At 35.8% G+C, this 25,874-nt stretch overlaps 1 protein-coding gene across 3 annotated transcripts in view; it reads left to right on the forward strand.

Annotated features, from left to right (window-relative positions):
* DPP10 (dipeptidyl peptidase like 10) overlaps positions 1-25,874 on the forward strand; it is a 1,279,923-nt gene that overhangs the window by 1,167,595 nt on the left and 86,454 nt on the right. For all 3 annotated transcript variants that reach the window (XM_036421268.2, XM_036421267.2, XM_045575259.1), the window contains exons 8-9: positions 10,400-10,520; positions 22,067-22,221. In XM_036421268.2, coding sequence (XP_036277161.1) covers positions 10,400-10,520; positions 22,067-22,221 — 276 coding nt within the window. The remainder of the gene's footprint in view (positions 1-10,399; positions 10,521-22,066; positions 22,222-25,874) is intronic.

The following is a 25,874-nucleotide window of genomic DNA, read 5'->3' on the forward strand; positions in this document are numbered from 1 at the left end:
CTATTTCTTTTAGTTTGTATTGTCTGTTTTAACATCAAAGTATTATATGCATCAAACTTGGAAACACACCACCAGCTACAAAAGGCTAATGTGAAAAGCAGTCGGTCGTAACAAAGGGTATTATACATGTTTGCTGTATTAATACCTGTAGAATCAGAAAATCCACATAGGAAAGGTGTTTGGTGATTCAGTTTGAGATATCATTTGCCTTAGCTGTTAATATTAAAGTATCATTGAAATCACTGAGATCCCATTTCACTTTTTGCTTCTCAACTAGAGCATAGTGTCTGAAAAATAATTGTTCCGATTAATTCAAATGAAATGAAACATTCTAGGTTCGTGATTAATTTTTAAGGCACTTTATTCATCTTTGTGTCTTTACAAATGGATTAATATTATTCCTGTCAGTTTTTAGATGGAGCTACATTTCAGAATCATCATTCAAGCCAGTGAAAAACATTATTCAGAAAGTATATCCTTATCTTCATATGTTTCCTTCACATTTCTTCGATTCTCCAATAATTCTTTGATATCTTTAGCCTGGCCCCTTTTACTTTCTTACATACATCTCTTTACCTTGTCGTTTTTCTTCCATTTTTTAAATACATGTGTTTTCATCATCTAATCTTCTAAATATGCTTTTTCTCACTTATCTTACTCTGGTTGAAATATTGTTTTAGTGTTCTGTGCTTAGCAACATCTCTTAGAACTCAGAGGCTCAGCTAGCATGTCATGTCTCATCTGAAGCCTTTTCTGACCCTTTTACTCCTTAATCAGATTCAGACTATTTCATGTCTTTCATTCACATTCTAATACTTTTGTGCACCCCTATACTGTAGGAATACCATATTTAATAAATCAATGAGCCTTTTCTTTTATCTTTCTTATTTTAAAATGTGAATACATCAACAAGGGCTAAGACTTAGAGAATGTTGTCTCATAAACATGGTGCATATTAGGAATGTAGTAGAATTGTAAAGGAATGAATTATAACTATCATGTGCCATGTCTATCTCCATAACTTGTTATATTGTTTTCATTTTTAAACTTTCTTCATTAAGAAACTTAAAAATACTCTCCACAGTAGTAAATATATATTTACACATTTTGCTTGTTTATTTTTAATGGTCAACCACACTTTACAGCTGACATTAGCGCTCATTCTTGGTGTACGTTCTATTGGTTTTAATACATATATAATGACATGTTCCCACCTTTATAGGACCATACAGGATTATTTCATTGCTAAAATTGTTTTAATACCAGAGACTAAAATCCATGCTTATTCTCTATGGAATGATGGATAACAGAATGATTCTTTAATTGGGCAATATTAGAGTCAAAGCACTGACAGGAAGATTTAAATTTGCCATTTTATTAGACATAATACAAGTGAGGAGAATGAAGGGGGCAGGGGGCATGGGGGGCAGTGAATAATCTATGGATAACAACAAACATAAAATTGAAAGAATCAGAAATTACTCTTTTGTTGTTGTTGGTAATGCTCAACAGAGGATAAAGGTTATTAAAGCAGGTTGTGTTACAGCTACCCATACTCATAAATAGGATTTAATTATACCCTATTGTAGCAGACGAATTACTGAAACACAAGGGATAGCCACTTCTAAAGCATGCTTTAGAAGTGGCTATCCCTTGTGTTTCAGTAATAGGGGTAGGAGTGGGAGGAAATAGGGGTAGGAGTGGGAGAAAAACAGGGATATATTTCAAGTATTTTTTATTCTAGATTCCATGCTTGTATTTAAATGATTATTATTCTCAGTTTATCATTGCTTCAATTAAATGTAGTTCAGAAGAACATTAATTAGAATAAACGAATTCTTGATATAAACATTTCATTTCTAAGTCCACATTTCTATGATTATTTTAATGCTATCCAGTATTTTGGGATGATGTAGTAAAATGTGTTTGGATGTTTCTGCATTACAAACAAAAACCAAACAAACAAAAAAAACACCTATATTTCTTCATTTGTGGCCAAGGATGCCTTGAAATTGCATGAAGTGGAATTGAGAGTCTAGAGCTGTGGGGGAAATGTATATGGAAGACCGCCAAGGCTGGCTCCACCTCCTGCATTTTTCAATTTGTTTTCTTATCAGCATGCCTATAAACTAGAAAGCATTAGGCATAGACTCTTTGATAAGCATATGGTAATTTCTTCCAGTCCCCCCCCCCCAACCCTCTTTTATGAAATCTCTTCAAAAGTTTTTCCCATTTAAAATAAAAGGAGTTACAATACAAATATAAAAACAAATTGTTTTAACAGTGGAGACTAAAGTGTATATGCACCATGCTTTATGCTAATCCTTGGATGGATGAGAGGGAGGAGAGCTGGCTGGATAAAAGAGGGATTAACAAGTTTGCTCCCAACATAAATAACAGTGAGGGACTTTCTTACCCATGAGGGTTTGAAGGTTACACTCTTGTATGCTACCTAGCCAGTAAGATTCCTGAAACTAAGGCAGATAATTAGCTTAGGTTTATTTCAGGAGGAAATGAATTCATTAAAAGGATTTCTGAAAGTTTTCAGAATGAATGAGAAGGTTGAAGCTCCAGAACTGGAAAACCAGCAGGCATTGGTGGACATAGGAATGTTTGAGTATAATTTGATGAAGATGCTGTATCTGGCAACTACTTCATAGGCATTTCACCTTCACTCTTGGCGGACCCTTGAGGTTTTGCTGTTGTTATTGTGAATAATTTCTCAACTGCAACTTTATTCTTTCAAGAATCAGCAGTCATAGGTATGGTCATAACATAGTGATGTTTAATTTGGCTTTTTGTCTTTATAAATGGAGATTAGGCTCTACCTTCCCCCAATGCTCACATAATAGAAGAATCCTCCACAATAAGAAGGGAAATCAGAAATAAATGGTCAATAAGAGAAAATATGTGCACTATGTTGCTGATTGGAGAAACTGGGCATAAAGTTATTAACCTACCATCTTCAGATGCTTCAACATTTTAGGGTAACTTGATAAGAAATTTTGAATCTCCTCAGATTATGATAATACCTTTAAGGGCCATTACTAGCTTCAATTATTATCACTTAAATACTGAGCATATATGTCCAGGTACATAGATAATATCCATAACCCAGATTTTGGTTTCTTTAATTCTATAGACCACCATGAGAGTGTTAATACCACCACTTTATAAGTGAGGACAATAAGTATCAGAGAGGTTAAGGAAGTTCATTGCCTGATTGTAAAAAGAGCACTGACAGGATTAGGTTCCATGTCTTTCTGATGAAAATGCTGTTTTTGTACATTTTTGCTTTTATTTTTATTTTTCATCTCAAGTTCTACTACCATGACACATATTATGTGGTAAAATATTACCCTAAATTAATGTTCTCATATATTGGTTTTATTGTTCTTCACCTGCACATTGTCAGTGATATGTATGTGCCTGCATTAGAAATATCATTCTATTGTAAGGCTTTGTCTTTATATACTGCAGGCTTAGCACAGTGCCTAGCATATAAAGGATGACACTAACATATTCACTTTATGATGGAGGACTATAAGAAAAGAAAAAAGGCAAGAAAATGGGATGATAAAGGAAAAATGAAAGAAAAGAAAGTAGAGTGGAAGAGGAAAGAGATTCATTTTGAAATATATACATATGTCATACAGATATTTTAATGATATAAAAATGTGATGACTCTATGAACCCAGGATTAATAATAGAGGCCCATAAATATTTGTATTATTATTTTTAATTATCAAGATGATCTACTTATCATAAGACCTTCTAGTATTCTAAAGGAAATTTATGGACTGATGTAGCCAAGAGAGTCTGCTATTACACTTCATTGATTAGAGTTGGTTCTTCAGTTATCTCTTCGCTAACTTTTATCTGGTACCAATTTTTCTTCAGAAATTAAAGTATGGATAAAAGGGCTTTGGAACTGGAAAGTGACTTACATAATTATGAATTTAAGACAAAGGGTTATATTTCACTTCTTTGAAATTCATTATGTTCTGTAAAGTATTAAGAACTCTTTAAAAGGGCTTCCTGATATGAATAATTGCAAATGTCAAAGGATGGGAGTTCTCTGATAGTGATTTTGCCTCCAGAATGTCAGGTGCTGGTGCAAAGGTGACATGAATGATTTGAATGAGTTGTTCTATGTCTCAGTAATGACCCTGCAGGTAAATGAAAGCAGTGCTCAATAACCCACAGAAATTTTTTCAAAGTAAAAATGTCAGAGGTAATCAAACTATTTAGCTTATGTTCATAGCTTTACTTTGCATTATATAAATGGACACTCAGAATTTATTGCATACTGGTAAATTAAGGAAATACAATTTTTGTGCAGTTGAATGATACACTGTGGCTTTTACTAATATACTGATAGTCATTAGGGTGATATTTTAAGTTAATTGTGATTACTAATTAAAAATTCTGCCTAATATTTTTTCTTTAAGTTTAACAAATATGCCCCAAATATGCAGAGCTAATCCTGTAAACAGTCCCATCCACATAATGCCCATAGTAGACACATAACATTATTCATACACAGAAGCTCTATCTCTGCCCTTTACCAGTCACTACTCCCTTCCAAGAATAATCATTGTCCTACTTGTAACATCCTAACTTGCTATTATAAATAGCACTGCTATGAGCATTCTTATATGTCTCTTGAAATATTTATATACACACACATACACAGGATGTCCTAAAAATGTATACACACTTTGAATAATTATAAAGGCATGAGAAGACTCATTTGCAAGATAATCTTGGAAATGTAAATTTCTGGCTTCTAAAATCCCACAGTAATAAAAAACTAGATAGGGCAGGCCAAGTCCCAATAGACTATATCCACTGTATATCTGTCGATGAAACTCTTGCCAGTCTAAGTTTTTATTAGTGTTGTCATTGTCTAGTGCACAAAATGGGTTCATGTTGTAATCATTTTTTTTCATTTTGTGTCTTTTGTCACTTGGCAATATCTCAATGAAACTTCTCCAAGTCAGCTTATGTGGTATTAATTTATTTTCCTCAAAGCCTGAATGTTATCACAAAATGTGAATCCTGGCATTCATTCCTGGGTTTTAACTTTGACATTTTTTTTTAACCATCAAAAACATTGCTGTGATAAATATCACAAGCTTCATTATTCTCTACAGATCGGTACTTTTTTTTCTCTACAAGACAAGGACCCAAGATATGGATTGCTTATAAGATAGAATAGGTTTTGTTTTCAACTGCTGTATTGCTTTCCCATATGGCCATAATACTTTATATCTTCACTGTTAAAACGTGGGGTTTGGGGTAGAGATTTTCTCATGAATCCTTGTCCAATGAAGTTGAAGAATAACAGATTTCTTTAATAAAAAAGTAGGTGTTTACGCCGAAACCGGTTTGGCTCAATGGATAGAGCGTCGGCTTGGGGACTGAAGGGTCCCGGGTTCGATTCCAGTCAAGGGCATGTACCTTGGTTGCGGGCATATCCCCAGTAGGGGGTGTGCAAGAGGCAGCTGATTGATGACTCTCATCGATGTTTCTAACTCTCTATCTCTCTCCCTTTCTCTCTGAACAAAATCAATAAAATATATATTAGTAGGTGTTTATTGGGAGCATATACAAACTCCATCTGGGAAGGGGTGTCCCCAAAGAGAACCCCTTGGGAGGAGCCCCCAAAGGGGAAAGGCCTGTTCGCTCTCTCTTGCTCCCTCTCTCTCTGTAATGGGGGGAAAAATCTATAAAATCCAAGTCTCCTGAGTCTCTCTGTCTCCGGGTTTCTAAAGGCTGTAGCCCTTTGTCTGAACCTGACCCTTTCTCATTAGACCCTTCATTAATTTAGGACCCGTGCTTTTCTCATTGGTTACTCTGCCACATAGTATTCGTTTCAAAGCTCAAAGCTCACGTGATGACCCTCATTCCCTCACCTTATCTTGCAACATTCTTCAGTTCCCTGTAAAAATATGTATGTTTCCTTCTTCCGATATTCTGTGACTTTTCTTTATTCCCTGAGAGTGTATGTATTCCTCCCCACCGCCCCCCTTCTGTGGCATTTCTCTATCCTCTGTACAAGTGAGATAAGCGTTTTGGCATCTCCAAGCCCCCATCTATGCAGTCCTCTCCCATGGACCCTCCCTCAATTGTCCTGGCTCTCCCAGCTGCTCAGGTCAGGGCTATTTTATTTTTTTTAAATCTTTTATTCTCTTTATCAGTTAAGGTATTACATATGTGTCCTTATCCCCCCATTGCCCCCAATCACCTCACTAATACCTTTACCCGCCTGGTGTCTGTGTCCATTGGTTAGGCTTATATGCATGCACACAAGTCCTTTGGTTCATCTCTCCCACTTACCCCCACCCTTTCCTACTTTCCCTCTGAGGTTTGAGAGTCTGATCAACACTTCTCTGTCTCTGGATCTGTTTTTGTTTATCAGTATATGTTGTTCATTATATTCCACAAATGAGTGAGATAATGTGATATTTACCTTTTTCTGACTGGCTTAATTTGTTTAGCATAATGCTTTCCAGTTCTATCCATGCTGTTGCAAATGGTACAAATTCTTTCTTTTTATAGCAATAGCAGCGTAATATTCCATTGTGTAGATGTACCACAGATTTCTAATCCACTCATATGCTGATGGGCACTTAGGCTGTTTCCAAATCTTAGCTATGGTGAATTGTGCTGCTATGATCATAGGGGTGGGATCCCTGGGTCAAATGGGAGTTCCATTTTTAGTTTTTTGAGGAAATACCATACTGTTCACAGTGGCTGCTATTTTAATTGCTCAGGCCAGAAATGCCTTCATTCTCCTGGACACCCCTGCACTGCCTCCCCCAGTTTTCCTGTCTGCCTAATTAAGCTAGCAAGCTAGCCCTTATCACTGTCAACATAGGAAAGCACTCCTTTACCTTATCCCTGCCAGAATGTGTTATCTGGTAAAGTCATTATAATTTTTCCCCCAGTAGAAGTCACAGTAGAAGGCAACACAAAGACTATCTGAACTCCACTGTAACTTTACAGATTCTCTTACATCATTACAATGCTTGGGGATTTTTTAAAAATAATTCAGCTTTCTAAAGTAAAATTATCCTTAAATCAGTAAGGATAGATTAGCTTTTCAGTAATATTTCAGTTAAAATAGATCCAATATTCAGTTATATATTTGTTTTATTTTTCTGTTTTTTTTTTGTGTTCTTTTAAGCTAGCTAAAAGTTGGAAGAGTTTGTACCAGGTATTATCTCCTGTTGAGGCTAGTGTTCATTGTGGTCACTCAATCTCAAAATCTTAATGATCTTTAACACCAGGGTTCATTTCTTGCTCTATGCTCATTACCAATTGGCTAGGGGTGGGGAAAGAATTGGCTTCATGCCTATTTTCCACAATTGAAGCATTGTTGGTGGTTGGGGCAGGGGGCAGAAAATTGAAAATTCCCTCTGAAAAGAATTCTACCCAGCAATAACTATATATGTGCCTGATCATTGATAATTAGCAATATTGACTAACATTTGTTAAAATGATTTCTTGAAACACTATTACCTATTTCTCAACTTGTCATGCTTCAGCACATAGTATTTCTTCTGTCTTCCTGTTCCCCTAGTGGTAACTTTACCATTTGTAATTATTTTGTAAGTGTATTAAAATAATTAATGTTGAAAAACTGGGCAGTTGGGTTGCTTTATAGATTGAAGGGTTACATGGTCACACAACTGCCCACTTCTATTTGTTATACTGTTCAGGTGGCTCACTGAAAGAATTGATTAATGACATCAAAATATTATGACAGTTTAATCAGCAGCATTAGGATAAATGACATTAGTGTTTGTCATATTTTCAATGTGATTGAACATTAGCTACAGCCCCTGATGATTGCCATTTGGTACCAGTTTAATTCATCAGCCTGTTCACCTAGGACTTGAAAATAGCTGCAGCTCTCATATTGCGAAGGTAGTGCTTAGAGTTTGTGATTGTTATTTGAAACTGTGCAATTCTTGGAAACACCTTGATAATTGAAAGGGGTTGGGAAATTATAAATGTACATTTTCATGAAGGTATCGAGTAATTTTGTCCACAGAAAAAATATGATCTTTTGGACAATATCTGGTATTGCAGCTTTGAGTGAGTGACATTAAAATTCTGATTTCATATTGCTTGTTCTTTCACATTGAAGCAGATGTCAGTTTTTTTTATGGATTCTGAATATCATCCAATCTGTTCTTCAACTGTAAATGTAATTCCTGGTCATTAGTTTTGGATAATTTACACATCTGATGAAATAATGGAGGTTTTATTAATTATTTGACTTAGAATAGTTGTTTTTACCTTCAGAAAGCAGAGAATTTAGAAAAAAAATTACTTTGAGTTAAGTCACTCCTACTTCTAATAATAATAGCCACTTTGCTTAAATAGCCTGGGTGTGGATGATCTGAATTATCATTACTCAAAAGCCCTAATTAGAAGTTCAGATCCAAAGAGGAGATTCCATCTAAGTCAGGATGATTTTGTGTGACTATTTCATATACTGTTTGTAAGTTTTACAAAAGATGTAAAACTTAAGTTTTAGATGGCTGGAATAAAGTTAACAGTTTTTTGTTTTTTTTTCTGTCAAGAGGGACTGTGAATGTCATTAAAATTAACTTCCATTCAGTTTTACAACATCTGAGATTTAGGTCTTAAACTTTTGCCAAAGTGTACACATATGCTTTCAATAATAAATTAATTTCTATGTTCTATTATACTTGAAAACTTCCTAAATGAAGCAAAACAGTAAATATTATTTGTTAATACCTCTCCTCTTCCTTCTTTGCCTGCTAGTACTGTTCAACTACTACTCCTAATAAATTTTCACATCAGCATCACATGTAGGACTGTCAATAGTTAGGGATAATTTATACCTCGCTGAAGCTGTAGAGATTTTGTTTTGAGTTTGTAACCTTCAAAGGGCTCAGGATTCTAAACCAAATTATTCTGAGTGTGGTCAGCCTTGCTTCCAGTAATAGCCACATGTGCATTATGTTCTATATGCATCATCTCATTTATTCTTACAACAGATATCTAAAATGAGGCATAAACATTCATTAAAGGAGAAGATAAAGATTTAGAAAGCTACAGAAAAGTATCCATGTCACTGGGATTTTAAATTTAGGCTACCCTATTATAAAGCCCATAGTTTTGAATACCCTGTTGTATATTTCTTTCTTCTCTCTTGCCAAATTCTTTTTATTCTATTAACATTCTCATCTATAAGTGTCAGGTAGTGGTGGAATGGTTAATTAGATACTCTAATTGTTGAATGCTTGCCTAATAATCAAAATCAAAATAGAATATGAACAAAATATTCTGGATATTAACATTTCTTTCATCACTGTGCACACCAAGATTATAAATCTAGGTCCTCATAATTAATCAGATAATTATTTCAGAAGCTATTATGTTTGCTGTATTTGCTCTTGTGTGATGATCCTACAGCCTGCTGGAACACATGTGCACTAGGCCAGTTTTCACATTCTTAGTAGAATGTTCAAGCAAAACAGCAATTTGGCTCACAGTGGACAGTATTCTATTCCCTTCAATATGTGGATGAAACATGGTTCTATGAAGGTTATATTATCACATCAGCCAGCAGTTTGAAATGCTTATTACTGAAGATATTTTAAAGAGGTTATAAATAATTTTACCCTGGTGTTACTATTATTTTGTTGATATTATTTGTAGTTGGTATTATTGGGGCTGTTGCTGTTGTTATTATTTTAGAAGACTCTCTGATGTGTTTAAATAAAAATTCTTTCGTAAACTCTCAGGCACAAGGTTATTATTACTGGTATGCTATTTGGGAAAGAGTTGCCAGAAGAGAGTGGGGTATAGTGAAGTGTGTTGACTTAACAATTACAAGGAATTCTATCATCCTTTCGTTTGATCAGCAGATCTGTATATGGAGCTAGATAGAATCAGACAGAATCTGTAAATATTATTTCACTGACCACAAAAAGTAAAAATAAAGACACAAACTAGAAGCCTTTCAAACAGTCAGTTGACTGTTTACTAAAATGGCATCTGGTATAGTTTAGAGTCTCTTGAGGATGCAAAATATTATCTCAAATCCAGATCAACTTTAAAGTAATAGGAAGAGATTATTAAGTAGATAAAAAGTTGTGGTTGAAAATAAGGGTTTAAAACTTTAAATAGTGAGGATCATGTTATTTCTAGATGAGAGTTTGATATTGATAATGATAAAGAAAGAAATAACTATTAATAATTAAAAGCAATACAAAAATATGCATTAAATAAAGGCAAATGGAAAACTGACAGACAAAACACTTAGCTCTTCAGCTATTGTTGATTAATAAGAAAGCTTTAAAAAAAGGTTTCCTAATATGTTGGATTTGTTTGTTTTACATGTTTTCTGATCCAGATTTATATCTTTGAAAATAATATCTACTATCAACCTGATATAAAGAGCAGTTCATTGCGACTGACATCTTCTGGAAAAGAAGGGATTATTTTTAATGGAATTGCTGACTGGTTATATGAAGGTGAGTTGAATAGATTTAGTTTCACAGGAACGCAAATGATATATTTGAATACAATATTTCTAAGAAAAATCTGTTCAATTCCAGAACAATACTTATAGCACTCTTTCTTCTTATTTCCTCTCAAAATTGCCTTCATGCCTTCATTTCTTTTTATGTGCTCATATTGTGACTTACATCTACTTATATGACTCCACATTTGGCATATATATATATATATATATATATATATATATATATATATATTGTTCAAGCCAAATAGATACATATATTTAATTTTTATAATGCTTAACTAATGGAAGCGAATCTGATCACCTTTATAGCACTCAGGGATTAGATTTTGAATTTTTTTGATTCTCTCAAAAAAGCCACTTTTAAAATTCTGTCATGTTTTAAAAGCCATTGTAAAATGAGGAAAATAGAACTTACCTAAAGAGTTATTTGCAAAAACTATTGAATTGTTTAATAATAATTGAGAATATAAAAAAGAATCATATATCAAAACCTCTATCTATTTTGTTTATTTACCAATTATCAGTTTAGTTATAAGTAGTGATTTCCTGGGGAATCAAAGCTTGAGTTGAATACCTGGATTTCAGTCTTTGCAACTGATTTGGCAAAATATGTCAAGATTTAAACTAAGTTAGCCCATTTTTTAAGAAATTATAAAGCTACTAGAGGCCCAGTGCATGAAAATTCATGCACTGGAGGGGTGGTCCCTCAGCTCAGACTGCCCCCTCTCACAGTCTGTGAGCCCTCAGGGCAGGAGGTGACCCTTCAATTAGGGGAAGACAATGTCCTCATCACACCTCTGCTGCTGCCACTGCTGGCAGCCCATGTCTCTGCCATTCCTGGTTACCTGAGCCTTGGGGGGCCCTGGGCAGCTCTGGAAGGCTGGGCAACCACAATACAAGTTTTGCCTGTGCCTCAGGCTGGCCTTGGGTGACAGGGGGACTGAGAGGACTGGGGGGCTCTGGAGGCAGGTGAGCGGAGTTGCCCTGGTGGGTTGAGGGGACTGAGTGCCACCATCTTGTAGCTGTCAGCGCAGCCATCTTTGAGGGTGGGGCAGTCAATTCATATATTTCCTCCTTATTGGCTGTGCAATGGTGTGAGGGTCAATTAGCATATTCCCTCTTTATTATATAGGATGTATTACCCAGAAAATACATTTTCTGGAGCAACATTGTCAAATTCAATTTCTCTACCCAGAGTCAATATTTTTAATTCTGTTTTTAAAAAAGTAATTTTCTTAGTTCACTCATTTCTTCATCCATTCTCTCCTCCAACCCACATTTTTAAAGAACTATTATGTTCCAAGTATTTGTCTGGGTCTGAGATACATCAGGGAACAAAACAAAGTATTACTCTCAGGACTTCACATTAATATACACATTTTCCTTAGTGGAATATTTTATCAAGAAAAATATGTTGTAGCCCTTGATATGTATTTTTAATAAATATTTTGGGATTACATGGGTTAATAGGATCATATACGTTTCAAGTGTACATTTCTATAATATAAAATCTATACATTACACTGTGTGCCCACCAACCACAGTCAAATCATCTTCAGTTGATATTTGTATGTGCATGTTTACATGCATATTTATATCTATAATATATTTTTGTGTATATGCCAGCTTCAAATAATCAAAGATTTGAGAGGCCACAGTTTGTCCCCAGGAACAGTAGTAGCTACTGTGGAAATAGCCATGATTATGCTATGAAATTTTTAAAAATTGTAATACCAAAATAGATAAGTAAGTTTCTTTGGTTGAGAGCGTCAGAAGCTAACTCTGGCTTTTTTATTTCAAAAAGAAGAGTTATTTGAAGGGCCTTGGATGGCCAAGTGAATTGAAAAAAAAACAAAAAACAAAACATGTGGAGAACAAATATGAAACCTGGTTAGTTCTGGTAAACTAGAAAGCCAGAACTAGCCATCTCTTACCTAAAGGAGATGGATAAGATGTGCTTTTTTATCTTTAAAATAAAAGAAACCAGATCAATTCAGTGTAGTAAATAGTCAAATCCCAGTGAACACAGGATCCTTTGAAAGAACAAAGAATTAGCCCATCCTAGAAATTAGCATATATTTTCTAAAGGATAAATCCTCTGAGTTGAGCCTGAAACATTAAGTAGAACACATAAAAAGAAACTAGGAAGGAAAACCCAAGCAAGGGTTAAAGCTTACAAAAGCACAATAGGGTTAAATAGCATAGTGAGCACCTAGAGAACTAAAATCTGCTTATTATTATTGAGGCATAACATTTAAGAAAAAGGAAGTCAGCAAGAACCAAGAGATAGTGACAATAAAAATAATCTGGAATTTTAATTTTTTTTTTGGCCAGGAAAATAAGGAAACTAATAGAGTTTTTCAAGTAAGAGAGTGTCAAGATTTGATCTTTCATATAAATAAATCATTTGACTAGAGTGTGAAGCTGGGGTTGAATGGGAAAGAACAAGGAACAGCTATCAGGTGTTTTCAATGTTCTATCAAGAGATAATTATCAACTGGATTATGGTTAGGGCAGGAAGAAGGAAGGAAGACTAAACTTGAAACAGTAAAGTAGATAGATCTTTGTGGTTCAATGGATGGGGCAGATGGGAGACAAGAATGATTCTTTGGCTTCTGGTCACTAATAAATAGTGGTGACAGACTTAGTAAGCCAGCATTCATAAGGAGTAGTGGAAAAATTCATATAGTTTATAGTATTGCATTTTAAAAGAAATTGCAAGGAGATTCATTACAGACCATTATCTGACAAATTAGTTTTTTTTTCTTAATTAGAACATAAAAATTCTATATATTTGGGTTAAGATTGAACAGCGTGTTGAGGGATAGGCAGAACAAACAAATAACAAAAACTTTTGTGATGACATTGTAGGTCTGACATAGTCCAAAGGGAAAATAGAGAAATGACAGTTTTTTGTTTTTGTTTTTATTTTTTGTCATTCAAATTAAATTCAAGCCTCTGGGCTCTTATGTTCTAGGCATAGTAGGAATCTCCAGATGTGCAATGTGACTTATTTTGCAATGCTAGTATATCTAATCACAAGCTGAAGAAACCAAGATTCAGGAAGGATAGGCATCTTGGACATGGTCTCAGAGCTCATGAGAGGCAGAGCTTTCACTTGCTCCTGTATCTCCAAAGCCAGTGCGTAGTCCTAGTCAGCTCCAGCTGTCAGTTTCAGGCCTTTAAATGTTTGGCATACATTATGCCCCTACACCATCAGATTTCACTGGTAATTTTTCTCAGCCAAAGATTCTGAACCCTACTATTCATGGACTTAAGTCAATTCTGCTTTAGTTCCAAGAGAAGGGACCTTATCAAGGAAATTAATGTTAAGGTTTAGTAAAGGGATTTAGACATATGTTTTAGGACCTCATATTCATATAATTGATTTCCCCTCAACATTTTGCCTCTCATCCCAACCTATGTTTCAAGAGTCCCACATATATCTAATCATCCACTGTTACTTTGCTTGCCCAGTGCGCCAAGAGCACCCAGAATCCAGAGCTTCTCTTTTCCCTTAAACGTAAGCACCAAAAACCAGGGACTTCTATTAGGAATGCATTGTGATCTTCAACAGGATGTGTGTGATAATCTAAGTGTGGAGATTTTCTTTTTATTACTTTAGAGAAATCAATTATTATCTGAATTAGTAGGTGTGAGAGATTCAAGAAGTAATATATAACAGTTCCACTTACTTTGTAAAATGAAATTTGCCTTCTGTAAATGCCATAAGAAAAAAAGGATTAGATAAGGAATCACACAAAAGATAATAAAATGTTTTTATGCCAAATTTAAGGGCCTGGCTTAATCTCTTTTATGACCAGGCCAATCTGTAAGTGTGGCTATTGTTCCCAACCATAGTCACTAGTATCAAGTCTTGAAAAGTTTTGAAAAGTTTCCTTTTAAAGCCTCTTTTTATTTCTAGTATTATTCGATTCCTAAGGGAAGTAAAACATAATGTACTTTAAAGAGTTAGTGAAGTTCAGAAGAATAAAAGTTTTGTGTTCAAAACAAAAAATTTAAATACAATTCACACAAGCACTTCTAATGTAATTCATATAAATTAGTGTATTGAACATGGTAACTTAACTAAATAAAGTATCAGATGAATATTTTATGAAAAAAACTGTAAAATTCACAGTTGCCAGGTTTACAACTTTGAGATTTTTCATTGTATTGAATCTATCAAAAAGAATAAAAATTGACTGTTGCTTTCAATTGATTAAGCATATAAATAATGGAACTAATGATTTATATAAATGATTTATATGTAAGCATATTAAAATGTAACTCATGTTTTAAAAGAAATTCATCTTTGAAATTCAGTCCAACAGTTATTGAGCATGTTTATCTGCCAAGCATCATCTGAGAGCAATACAATGAGTAGTACATATTTGGAGTACTTCCAAATTATTGGAGTGAAAAATTGTAAACTATTTTGTTGAAGTATTGTAAATAGAAGTATATAGAACTACACATCAGCATACTGGTTAAAGATATAAACATAATTAAGTCTGGTGGAATGGGGTAATATCTTTGCATTGCACTTTAAGAATGGTAAGAATAAACAGCTGAGAGAAAGAAATTATAGTACAAACAATATTTTTATCAACAATATGTGATTGTAACTTTTTTATTGTTTGATGAGAACAATACAAAGTGCCTATTTTTATTGCCTTCTCTTGGACACAGAAATTATATTCCTTTTTTTCACTTATTCAAAAAATAATTATTGAGCACTTACTAAATTCCGGGAAAACTGAACTGTGGCAGGTAAATGAAAAACATTAGAGATGCAGCTATGGAAGCCAGAAGAAGATAGGATAATGGGCATTGCTGAGCGTCTGGGGGCAAACAAGCTAAGGACACCAAAGTTGGATTTGCTACCAGAACTTGACAAGAATATAATCATTCAGTTGGTTGCGCCAGAAGTAAGATTGCAGTGGATGGAGGTGTAAATGGGAAGTGAGAAATAAAGATAATTCTTTTGAGAAAGTCTACAGTGAGATACTGAAAATTAAAAGAAAAAAAAATCAACTGCAGATTCACAGAATTAGCTAGTAATAGGATACTCAGAAGACCCTATCTGTCTAAGTTGATAAGCAACAAATGAATACAATCCACTTACTTTTCAGAACTCAGTGGTTAAATGTTAGTTTTCTTTGTGTGGAGGCCATGGTTTTAATTGTCTTTTATATAAAACAAAATGCATTGAAAATTCCATCTGCTCTGCAGTGAGATTTTCTAAATCAGTATAATAAAGACAATGAAGAGCCCAGCCTACGTTGAAACAGAAAAGAATGCAATTTTGAAAAATACTTTGATTATAGATAATATAATATAATCAACACAGGAAGTTTAAATCCATGAGTAATGCCCCTATTTGTTGTGATTAAATAAGTGGATGCCTTATCCAAGAGGACTCTTAGAAAAATTCGTATTAAATATTCTATTACTCATTTCTTTATTTCAGTTAGCTTTGTTTTTGTACTTGAAGGAAGCCAAATAAATGTCTATTTGTATTCTTCTGCTATTTTAACATTGTTGTGAGGAATGATTTTAGTCATAGGTCACTCCAAATAAATAGATAATATAAACTTTCAAATGGATATTGCACTCAAATCTGGGTCATTCTGATTCCTGAGAAGCACTTGTGCACACATACGATAGCACCACAGATGGAACTTGCTTTGCTTCTTAGAAACCCTAAGTGTGGATTTCAAATATCATTATATTTTTGCACCTTCAAGTCTCATAAGACTTAGAGTTTACACTCAATTGGCATTTAGAATTTTCTTTTTATATGGATGCCTCATGCTTCCTTATCTGCACTTGAAGTTGCTTGTGTGAAAGGGTGAAGATCATAACTGGAAAAATACATATCACATTCAAAATAGTGTTGATGTCTGGCCAGTATGGTTCAGTGGTTGAGCATTGAACCATGAACCAGGAGGTGCTGGTTCAATTCCTGCTATTGCACATGTCCAAGTTGTGGCTCAATTCTGAGTTAATTTTTCTATCTCTCTCCCCCTCTCCTTCCCTCACACTGAAATAAATTTAAAAAACATATTTTTTAAAATAGTGTTCAAAGTTGTATATTTGAAGAGGCCACTTACTAAAGACAATAGCTAACAATGGTTTAGCCATTGACACCTGAAATGAGAAGGGGAGGCAGCTCTTACCTGAATCCTGTGGCTTCCACAACAGTAAAAGCGGTGAATTTTGGTTGAGAGACACAGCCAGGCCCACCCATACGATGTCAATAAGTAAGAACCATATAATAAATGCCATGCACTAACTATCTTCTATTACTTGATTTGTCTGTTGGCCATACCCAACCAAAGTTAGAAACCCTGGGAGTATTCTTATTATTCAGGTAAAAAGTTTCTGTCCTCAGAAGAGGAGCATAAGGTATAGCAGTGTTAGTCCAGTTATATACACCTGTCTGAATTTTATAACTACAGCTAACACTTTTGCTTTTTATATAAAATTCTGGGGGAAATGCTCCAATTAAGAAAAGGACTAAGTGCATCATGTGGCCTTAATTGCTAATCATGTGTCCCTTCATGATTATTTGTTTTTTCCTTTACCTTCTGCCAACATCTTGACTAGGCAGGTTATTTACCTGGTGGATCAAACCAAAGCTTTAGTCCTACCAAATCATATTTCTTTGCTTCTTTTTCTTAATGAGGATGCTACAATACCAGTTCAAAATGGAAATTGGAATGTCGAAATGTGAAATTGGAAAGAGAGATGGAATTGAACAAAGGCATATTTGTGAATCTGCTGAGTTCCAAATATAGTATTCCTTGCCCTTCTTGTAGAATAAAGACAAATTTCTTTCTGGCAGATGAGATTAATCATCAGACTCAACTCAGTGTCTATGTTTCCTGCCAGTTTATTTTTCTCAGTCATTTGAGCCCAAAATGGTCAGAAGGAAATTCTAGCTTCCAATTCGGAGGAACATAATTACCACTATATTCTCTGTAGGAGATAATCCTCCTTCAAGCATTAAGAATTCTAAACCCACCAAGCTCATTATCGTGAGGACAAAATCCAAAATGTGTCCAGTGGATTATTAATTGATAGTGAAAGAAAACACTTCACTTCCACCCCCTAGTTCCTAGATCTGTGCTTTCCTGGCTGTGCAGGAAGGATACTTGCATGTTGTAGAATGACATCCCAACTACAAGGTCATTGTCAAATAAATAGTGCCAAGACCCAGATGGAGCATGCCATGTCACTCCTCTACAAGCCAGGTACATACAGCCAATGGGGAACATGATGAGAACAGTGCATTTGATGGGTCTGAGCCCATTGCCCTTCTTTTGCTATAAAATATTGCTTGTTTGGAAGTGACATAGTAATGAATGTTATTCTGTAAGTCCACAGAGAGTAGTGTTGATAGAACTGCAGGCAGCAAAGGCATATCCATACCTATAATAGTGATAAAACACTACCCTTATTGATAGAATGGCTTCCACTTAAGACACCTGCCAACAGGTAGTCAGCTGGAACTGCTGGGTAATAATGCCATATCAACAGTTTTGTGACAATCATTGTTATTGGCAAATAATGGTGGGAGTCAGAGGCAAACTGATGTTAACTTGGTAGTCACCTTGCCCATTGGATTATTGAGAGCAGCCCTGCTGTGAATGTGCTCTGTTGAACATTAAACGGAACACTTATGTCTTCACATTTTTACCCCTTCTGACAAATCTGTGCACTATTGCCCTAGCTGGTTTGGCTCAGTGGACAAAGCTTTGGCCTGCAGACGGAAGGGTCCCAGGTTTAATTCTGATCAAGGGCACATGCCTGGGTTGCCAGCTTAATCCCCACTAGGGGGCATGCAGGAGGCAACCAATCAATGATTCTCATCATTGATGTTTCTCTCTTTCTCTTCCTTTCTGAAATCAATAAAAATAGATTTAAACAAAAATATGTGCACTTATTTCCCCCCTAATCTTTCTTTTCACTAATTTTCCAATGCTACTCTTCTCATTGGGTGGCCATTTATTAGTTATTGTGCATAAGTCAGGGATCCATATTTTATGCCAAGTCTCTTTCCACACGTAGTGGAAAACTAAATATCTATGCAAAAGTCTGCCAGCTCAGAGGATTTATGTTACTATAGTCTTGTACTGCCATTCCTGAATCAGATTGTAGTCCAGGGCCTATCCAATTCCAGCGTGTTCAAGTACAATGTGCAAATCTGCCTATTAACCAGACGTGCATTTATGGCTTTTCTGCCAATTTGTGTTAGAAATACATCTTGAGGCCTAGATGTGAGATAATGTAGGAGGAAAAAGCAGTGGGTGCAATACCATGAGTAATTGACTTCTGTGTTTTGGTCCAATCCCACACACCAGTATACTGCTTTTTTCTTTTCTTTTCTTTTTTGTAGTGAAATATTGCTGTTTGTGTTTAGTTTTATGGTCAGTGAATCAGATAATAGTCAGTTCATGATGGGCATTTGGGTTGCATAGTCACTCGCTATCTCATGGTCAGGCTAATTGCTTCTGCCAGAGCCAAGTAAAGAGCTGCTTTTGAAATAAAGAATATTTATCAGCACAGGAGAAATGGCCTTTCTGGGAAGCTTGTATTGCCTTGCTTTGATCATATGATGAGCGTCCGAAGCTCCACAGTATCTCCATTCACCATGGATAATTGCCTTGCTCTTGTGTCTGTGGGGCCACAAGGTGAAGGTGGAAGGGAAGGTTGCACCATGGCCTTGATCTGCTGCATAGCTCTCACTTGCTCAAGTCCTACTCAGAGTTGGCACCTTTACAGTTTAGATGGGAAATAGAAAAAGGCAGCACATGTGAATGTAGTTCACATTTTCTTCAAAATCGAGAGTCCAGAACCTCTTTACTTTTATACAAGTACAGTATCAATTAATTTTCTGTCAGTGTAAAAGAGATAGACCAATATATCCCAAAATACTAGATCTCAACTATTCCCTAAGGATGCAGACTGTTAAACTTTACGGAGATTCCTCTTCCCTGCACCTTTATACATTTATAGATAGAGGTTGCCTCTGTTAACAGACTTGTGGGTATTGGAGGTTCAAAATATTAATCCATAAAATTAGATACATATAGCAGTATCCCACTATGAAATCTGTTATTTCTGAGGCTGGTTCAGAAAGCACAAGCAGAGTGCACATGTTTATACAAAAATCCTTATTTTATGTATCATGGGCCCAGCACTTCTCTACCATTATCTCTATCTTAACTTTAAGAAACAAGTGCATTTGAGCTCCTGATTTGTGTTGCCTTTTTCAACCCTTACTGTTGGCATAGGTAGATAGTTAGTATTAATGAAGGAAGGGAGAAAGTAGAACTAGATGCTAAATTTAATACACTTGGAGGTTGAATCAGATATTGGGCTTGCTTCACTAGGAAATTACAGCACTTCATTAAAAGTGACTTACCAGGAAGCTATAGCGTTCACAGACTCATTCACATAGTCCAAGGGATCACTTTATTCTCCATGGAGGGTATTTAATCCTTGAAGCAGGCCGGATGAGTCTCCTTAGGGTGCAATCTGCCCAATATCAACTGGCAGGGATCCATGGTATGTGGTAGAAGAGGAAAATTTTAGCTGAACACATCCCAGTAGTAGATAAGATAATGCAGAAGGGGGTGTTTCTAGTTTAAGGCATGGCAATAGATGCCAAAATTGCACCAAGAAGGGGTGAAGCCTAGCCTGAGAAAGGGAATGGATTGGATGAGGGCACAGGACCCCAGAAGGTCTAGGAAAGATATTGGTTAGGGGGAGGAACCCAACTCATACCCTGGGAAAATCAGAAGCTAGGTTGGATGGTTTTGGTTTTGAATGAAAGCTTGCTACTTACTGAGAACCACAAACATATATGAATAATTATCAAGAACCTGGGGCATCTGCTGCTAGAGGCTTGACACCCTCTCCATTCCAATGGTGTAGTATTTCTCCCTCATTCCAATAAATATTGCCACTATGTTTACTGGTAAACATCCTCCATGCATTCCTTTGAAATTGTTTTCTCAAAACATTAAAAAAGAATCCATTTTCACTGGCAACATTAATATGATCTGGTGGACCTCAACCATATCTGCCCTGCAACTACAAAAGAGAGGGACTCCTTCAAATATGTCATGGTGACCTTTTGTGTATTCCAAATCTTGCAGTCATGGATTTAGTTTATGTTTTTCCCTATGTAACAGCTGTCAGATGTCATAAGAACTAGGTAAACTTTATAATCTTTACAGTTGCCACTGCCGTAGCAACTAAGTCACATCCTTTTGTCCTCTCAATACCTTTCCTCCCTATTTGCACTTCATTTCACATCATTATCAGTGACAATTGATTACTCATGCTTCCATTCCTTACTATGGATTATGTATGCTACAATTCTTCCTGGAAAGGTAATTATTAAATCAAGATAGTACATATAGTTATAGAGGTGGATATATCTCCAACCTAATCTCAAAATCTAATTTTGAAGATCTCTTTCCTGAGTCTTCTGCTGCTATTAATTACTGTATCAGTCAGGGTCCCAGGAGAAAAGAGGTGGCACATTCAATAATTTGAAGAGGATTTATGTACAAAGAGACCATTTACAAAGTGAATGTGTAGGGGAAATATAAAGGACAGAGCTACAATTTAAACTAGCAGCAGTCTATGACTATAGAGATGAACCATTACCAAATACAAAAGCAGAAAATTGTGGAGAGGTGACTGCATTGACAAGAGGAGAGAGATCATTTAAAACACACAGCAAGCTTAAGGTGACATATCAAGACAGAGTTAAAGGAGTAAATACTGTGACTTTATGCTCCCCTGAGCTATTGCTAAAGAACCCTAATGGCCATATTCTACAGGGCATGAGAATCCCCTTGATGTGCTTCATACAGGTTAATTTTCTGTGCCAGAAAGCAGGCATATAAAAGTAGATAGTGAATCTGGAGCCACACACACAAAAAAATACCTTATATTTTTATTTCTTATCCTATATAATAAAGAAGCAAATTGACCATCACACCCTCACAAAGATGGCTGCCTATGAACAAGCCAGCAGGGGGGTTAGTGAGAGATGACCAAATGACTGAACAAGCAGGCTGTGTGGGGCAACCAAGCCAGCAAGGGGGGGGGGGGGGAAGGTTGGGAGCAACCAGGCCAGCAGAGGGGGGCAGGCTGGCAGGGAAGGGGCAGTTGGGAGTGACCTGGCTAGCAGGCAGGTGACTGATTAGGAGCCAGCAGTCCAAGATTTTAGTATTTGCAAACGTCTACTTTCTTTTCACCATGGCAGTACTTTCATTGTCTCCATTCAATTGTTGGCAACCCATGACAACCCATCTTCCTTCCTTTCTTTGCATCTGCTTTTCCTGAGATCAAAGGGGTAACACATAAATAGAGAATGCTTTATGAAGTTGATGAAGTCCATCACAAATGTAGAAAATGTGCATCGACAATGGAGCTTTCAAGGACAGATGTTTGTGGGTCACTGAGCCCACATCTCTACAGTGGGTTTCAAATAACACTCATTTATTCTAGAAGAACTTCTGCATTCTCACATCGCCCACTGGTGGTCACCAGATGGAGAAAGGCTTGCCTTCCTGATGATAAATGATTCACTGGTGCCTAACATGGTTATTCCTCGGTATACTGGAGCATTGTATCCCAAAGGGAAGCAGTATCCGTATCCTAAGGTAAGTCACGTGGCAGCGCTTGTGTGTTGCCCCTTGATCTGCACCAGTGACTTCACTGATGGTATTCTTGGTTCATGAACAAGTTGTCTTTGGAGAAAAAAGGAAGCATCATTTTAGAGCTTTCAGTAGTCTCCACACTGCTTGTGTAGGAGGAGATCAAGATGTTGTGCAGTGGGAACTTTGACCTTGTTGCATTTGTTTCCCTTTGATGCTCTAATGCTTGCCTTCCCTCATCTCTCACTTCAAAGATGATGAGAAGATATAAGGGGTCTTTCTCCAAGGTATATTCTGTGAGTTGTCAATAGATGTTATAAAGGAGGGAAAAGTGCCCTCCTCAAATACACTGGAAATTCTTAGTTGACAAAAAATCTAGCTTCTCTCAAGATGATTTCTTAGAGCACTTAATGTACTATATTTTAATGCGTATTATAAATCTCCTATAAAAAGTAGACTAAGCATAAAGAATCTGCAGAAACATAAAGAATCACCAATAAAGAATAGACTAAGCATAAAGGATTTATTAGCATTAACTTCAGTACTGTTTTGGCAGAGCAAACTCTGGAACATACTTTATAAAACACTGGGGTAGAGCCATGGCCAGGCGCAGCGAGGATAAAATTGTTTTATTGAGTCAGGCAAAGACGGAAAACCTGTGCAGATGGTGAAACCATTTTCAAATGTTAGGTGAGGCTTCTAGAGCAGGTTGCAAAAACACCTGGAGTGTGTTGGTTTTCCAGTATATTTCATGTTTAATTACTTAAGGTCTCCTTTGGAAAGTTTACTTTCCCCATCTTATGTGAGAAAGGGAAAGGCTCCTAAGTGAAGCCCTCTATGCATCAATCAAGTAAAGATACCTCATAGCAAACTTTTAAAAATTCACTTTACACATTTTAGCTCTTCATTAGAATAAGACATGGCTGCTAGTTTCACCTGGAGGCCATTTTTAGTGAGTTGTATTTTTGTATTTCCTAGCATGATAGATTTTATATTTTTCAATTTGCATATTACATTAACTGGGCAGAGTGCTGGACAAATTACTTATCACACATATTATTTTACACCTGCAGTGAAGGTATGGTCCCTGTTGGGGTGATTGTCCTTATTTTCTATCATCTGCTAGACTTAAGTTTTTCAAAGTGGGGGGAAAAATAAAAGGCTTTATGGAGAGTCGGGGATAAACAGAGAGTTTCCTCCATGAGGTTCTGTACTGTTTTTCTCCAACCCGACTTCCTTCCACAGGGTGTGGCATTAAATAACGGATGCCTAAGGGGGACAGCAGGGAGGAGAGGAATCAGATCCCAGGATTCTGAAATACTATTTGTAGGGTCTACTCTGGACATACATTGGAAGTCCCACATACTCAGTGTTCTTCAGGAGAAAATAGCCATTTGACCAGCACCAAAATAAACGTATTCACAGAGACTTTTATTCTATTCCAATAAAAGTACTTACAATTTCTTCAGTTACAGATTCAGCCATGTTTTATGGTTGCCAGTTTGTGCCTGCCCAGCACATTGCACTTGACTTTTTCCAGAGAAAAACAGAAAAGACTTCTCAATACATTATTAATCCTCACACCATTGGATTTACATATTGTAATGAAAGGTTATCAGATAATTCTGACAAATTGAAGGACTGGTGGAACATTGTGTAATGCTTAGGTCAATAAGTAAGATCTTCACACAGAACTGTCCAGCATGTGCACTGAACAAAGAATAAAATCAGCCCCGGGATGGGTCAGCTTTTTGTAACTCATTTCCCCCAAATGGTGAGGATTTTAGGATTCACAGTGAAGAGCCATACACAGTAGCTGCATCTTCAAGTTTCCTTCTTAAGACTTTGGTGCTAGAGCTTGGATATTCTCAGTCCTCATAATTTTAACAAGACTGAGGCAAACAAAGGAACAAATAAAAGCATCTCAGGACATTTAAGTATGTCAGCAGTAATTAAACAGATCCTGATCGACAAACCTAGACACTTTAGTAAGTTGATATTTAATTAGTTTTTAAATATTTTTAATAGTTAAGCTAAGCATGAAGTAATAGTACTATTTACTTATAATTGTATGAAGCATGTGTCCTAATAGCATGCTTTATGTTTTCAGAGACTTTTCTTTGTTTTCCTCTTTCGTCCTCCTCACAATTGCCTCTTTTTTTTTTTTTTTTTTTTTTTTTTTTTTTTTTTTACAAATAAACAATCTTTGATTCTAAAAGGCCAAATCCTTGTATGAAAGTCACAGTTATTTTAAGAGCAGGGAAATAACTCACATTTATCGATTCTGTCCCTCTCCATAAAGCTACTAAAGGTTAGCATATCACAGAAGTTGTACAAGGAATGAAAATGTCTCCCGGTCAAGCTAACAAATATATGTGGAGCTGTGCTTGCTCCACTTACTGTTAGTGACTTAGCTCTGCACTGGGATGAGCCAGAGTAGGTTTACAGTTGTGAGTCTGGGAAACATGGTTTATTTTTTATTATTATTTATTAATTATTGTAGTATTTTCCATACAAACAACTATAAACCTACTTTAGTTCTACCCTGTATTACTATCATTCTTAGAAAGCCTCACACTTGCCACATATAAACATATACTAATATATGTCTGTATGTAATGCATGTTGTATGTCAGGCAACATGATGGATGCAATACATGATGAAGGTCCTGAGTGTGTGTTAGTGACCACCATTTAGGAGTATTAAAATGAAAAACAGGTGTTTCAATGGCCAAAGCTGAGAGAAAGAATCCCAAGTTCTTAGGGGGTTGCCAGTGGAAATCCCTGCCTAAGTATTTAAGACCATAGGACTCAAAGAGACTAGGTCTGGGTTTTGGTCTTTGTTTTCATACTAACTTTCACTGTCATGTTGGGTGTATTACTTGAATTTTCAAGGTCTCATTATTTTCTACTCTGGGTTTTAAAAAAAGGTATGCTTTTTTTCACTAACACATGTATTTTGATTTGCTCTTACTTATTTAATAAACTTCCGAAAATGGTATTTTAGACATTGAACTAATGCATAGAGTTCACACTAAATTGTGTTTCAAATTAAACTTCATTAAAATGAGTGCATAAAATACCCAAATGTAGTAAGATTTACTAATGAAATACTTACACTAAACAAATATATTTGTATTTTACTTAATTCAGCATGGTGCAGAACTCATAAAATATCCTTCATTAGCAATTCAGCACAAAAGAGATGCACAGTTCTATCTCAGTAACCTCAGGTTAATGTTCTTAATTAAAACATTATCTGGTTTAATGGCAATTTAGTTGCCAGTAAAATAAGGTTAATTATTATTGAGGCTTTATTTCAGAATCATAGAGGAAGAAGTCTGTGGAGTTGCAGTTTTTGTGGCAAATGTGACTGTTAAAGCACATAGATGAACTCCTCTAATCTCCAAACTATTGAGACAATTCAAATATCCAAAGGTGCAGATGAACTCTCAATGTGCACTTAATTTCAAAACTCCAAGAAAAGATAAGAATCTAATTAAGATTATAAAATGCTGAACAGCTGAATTTTGGAAACAGCCTGATGTTTGGTTTTTATATAAAATTGGCCACATGTGTATGCGGCTGTTAATTTGTTTTCATGTAGAAGCTACTTGGGATATTTGTGATTCTGTTCAAGTGAAAACTTACAGTGCTGT

Source organism: Pipistrellus kuhlii, unplaced genomic scaffold, assembly GCF_014108245.1.
Source record: "Pipistrellus kuhlii isolate mPipKuh1 unplaced genomic scaffold, mPipKuh1.p scaffold_m20_p_7, whole genome shotgun sequence".
NCBI lineage: Eukaryota > Metazoa > Chordata > Mammalia > Chiroptera > Vespertilionidae > Pipistrellus > Pipistrellus kuhlii.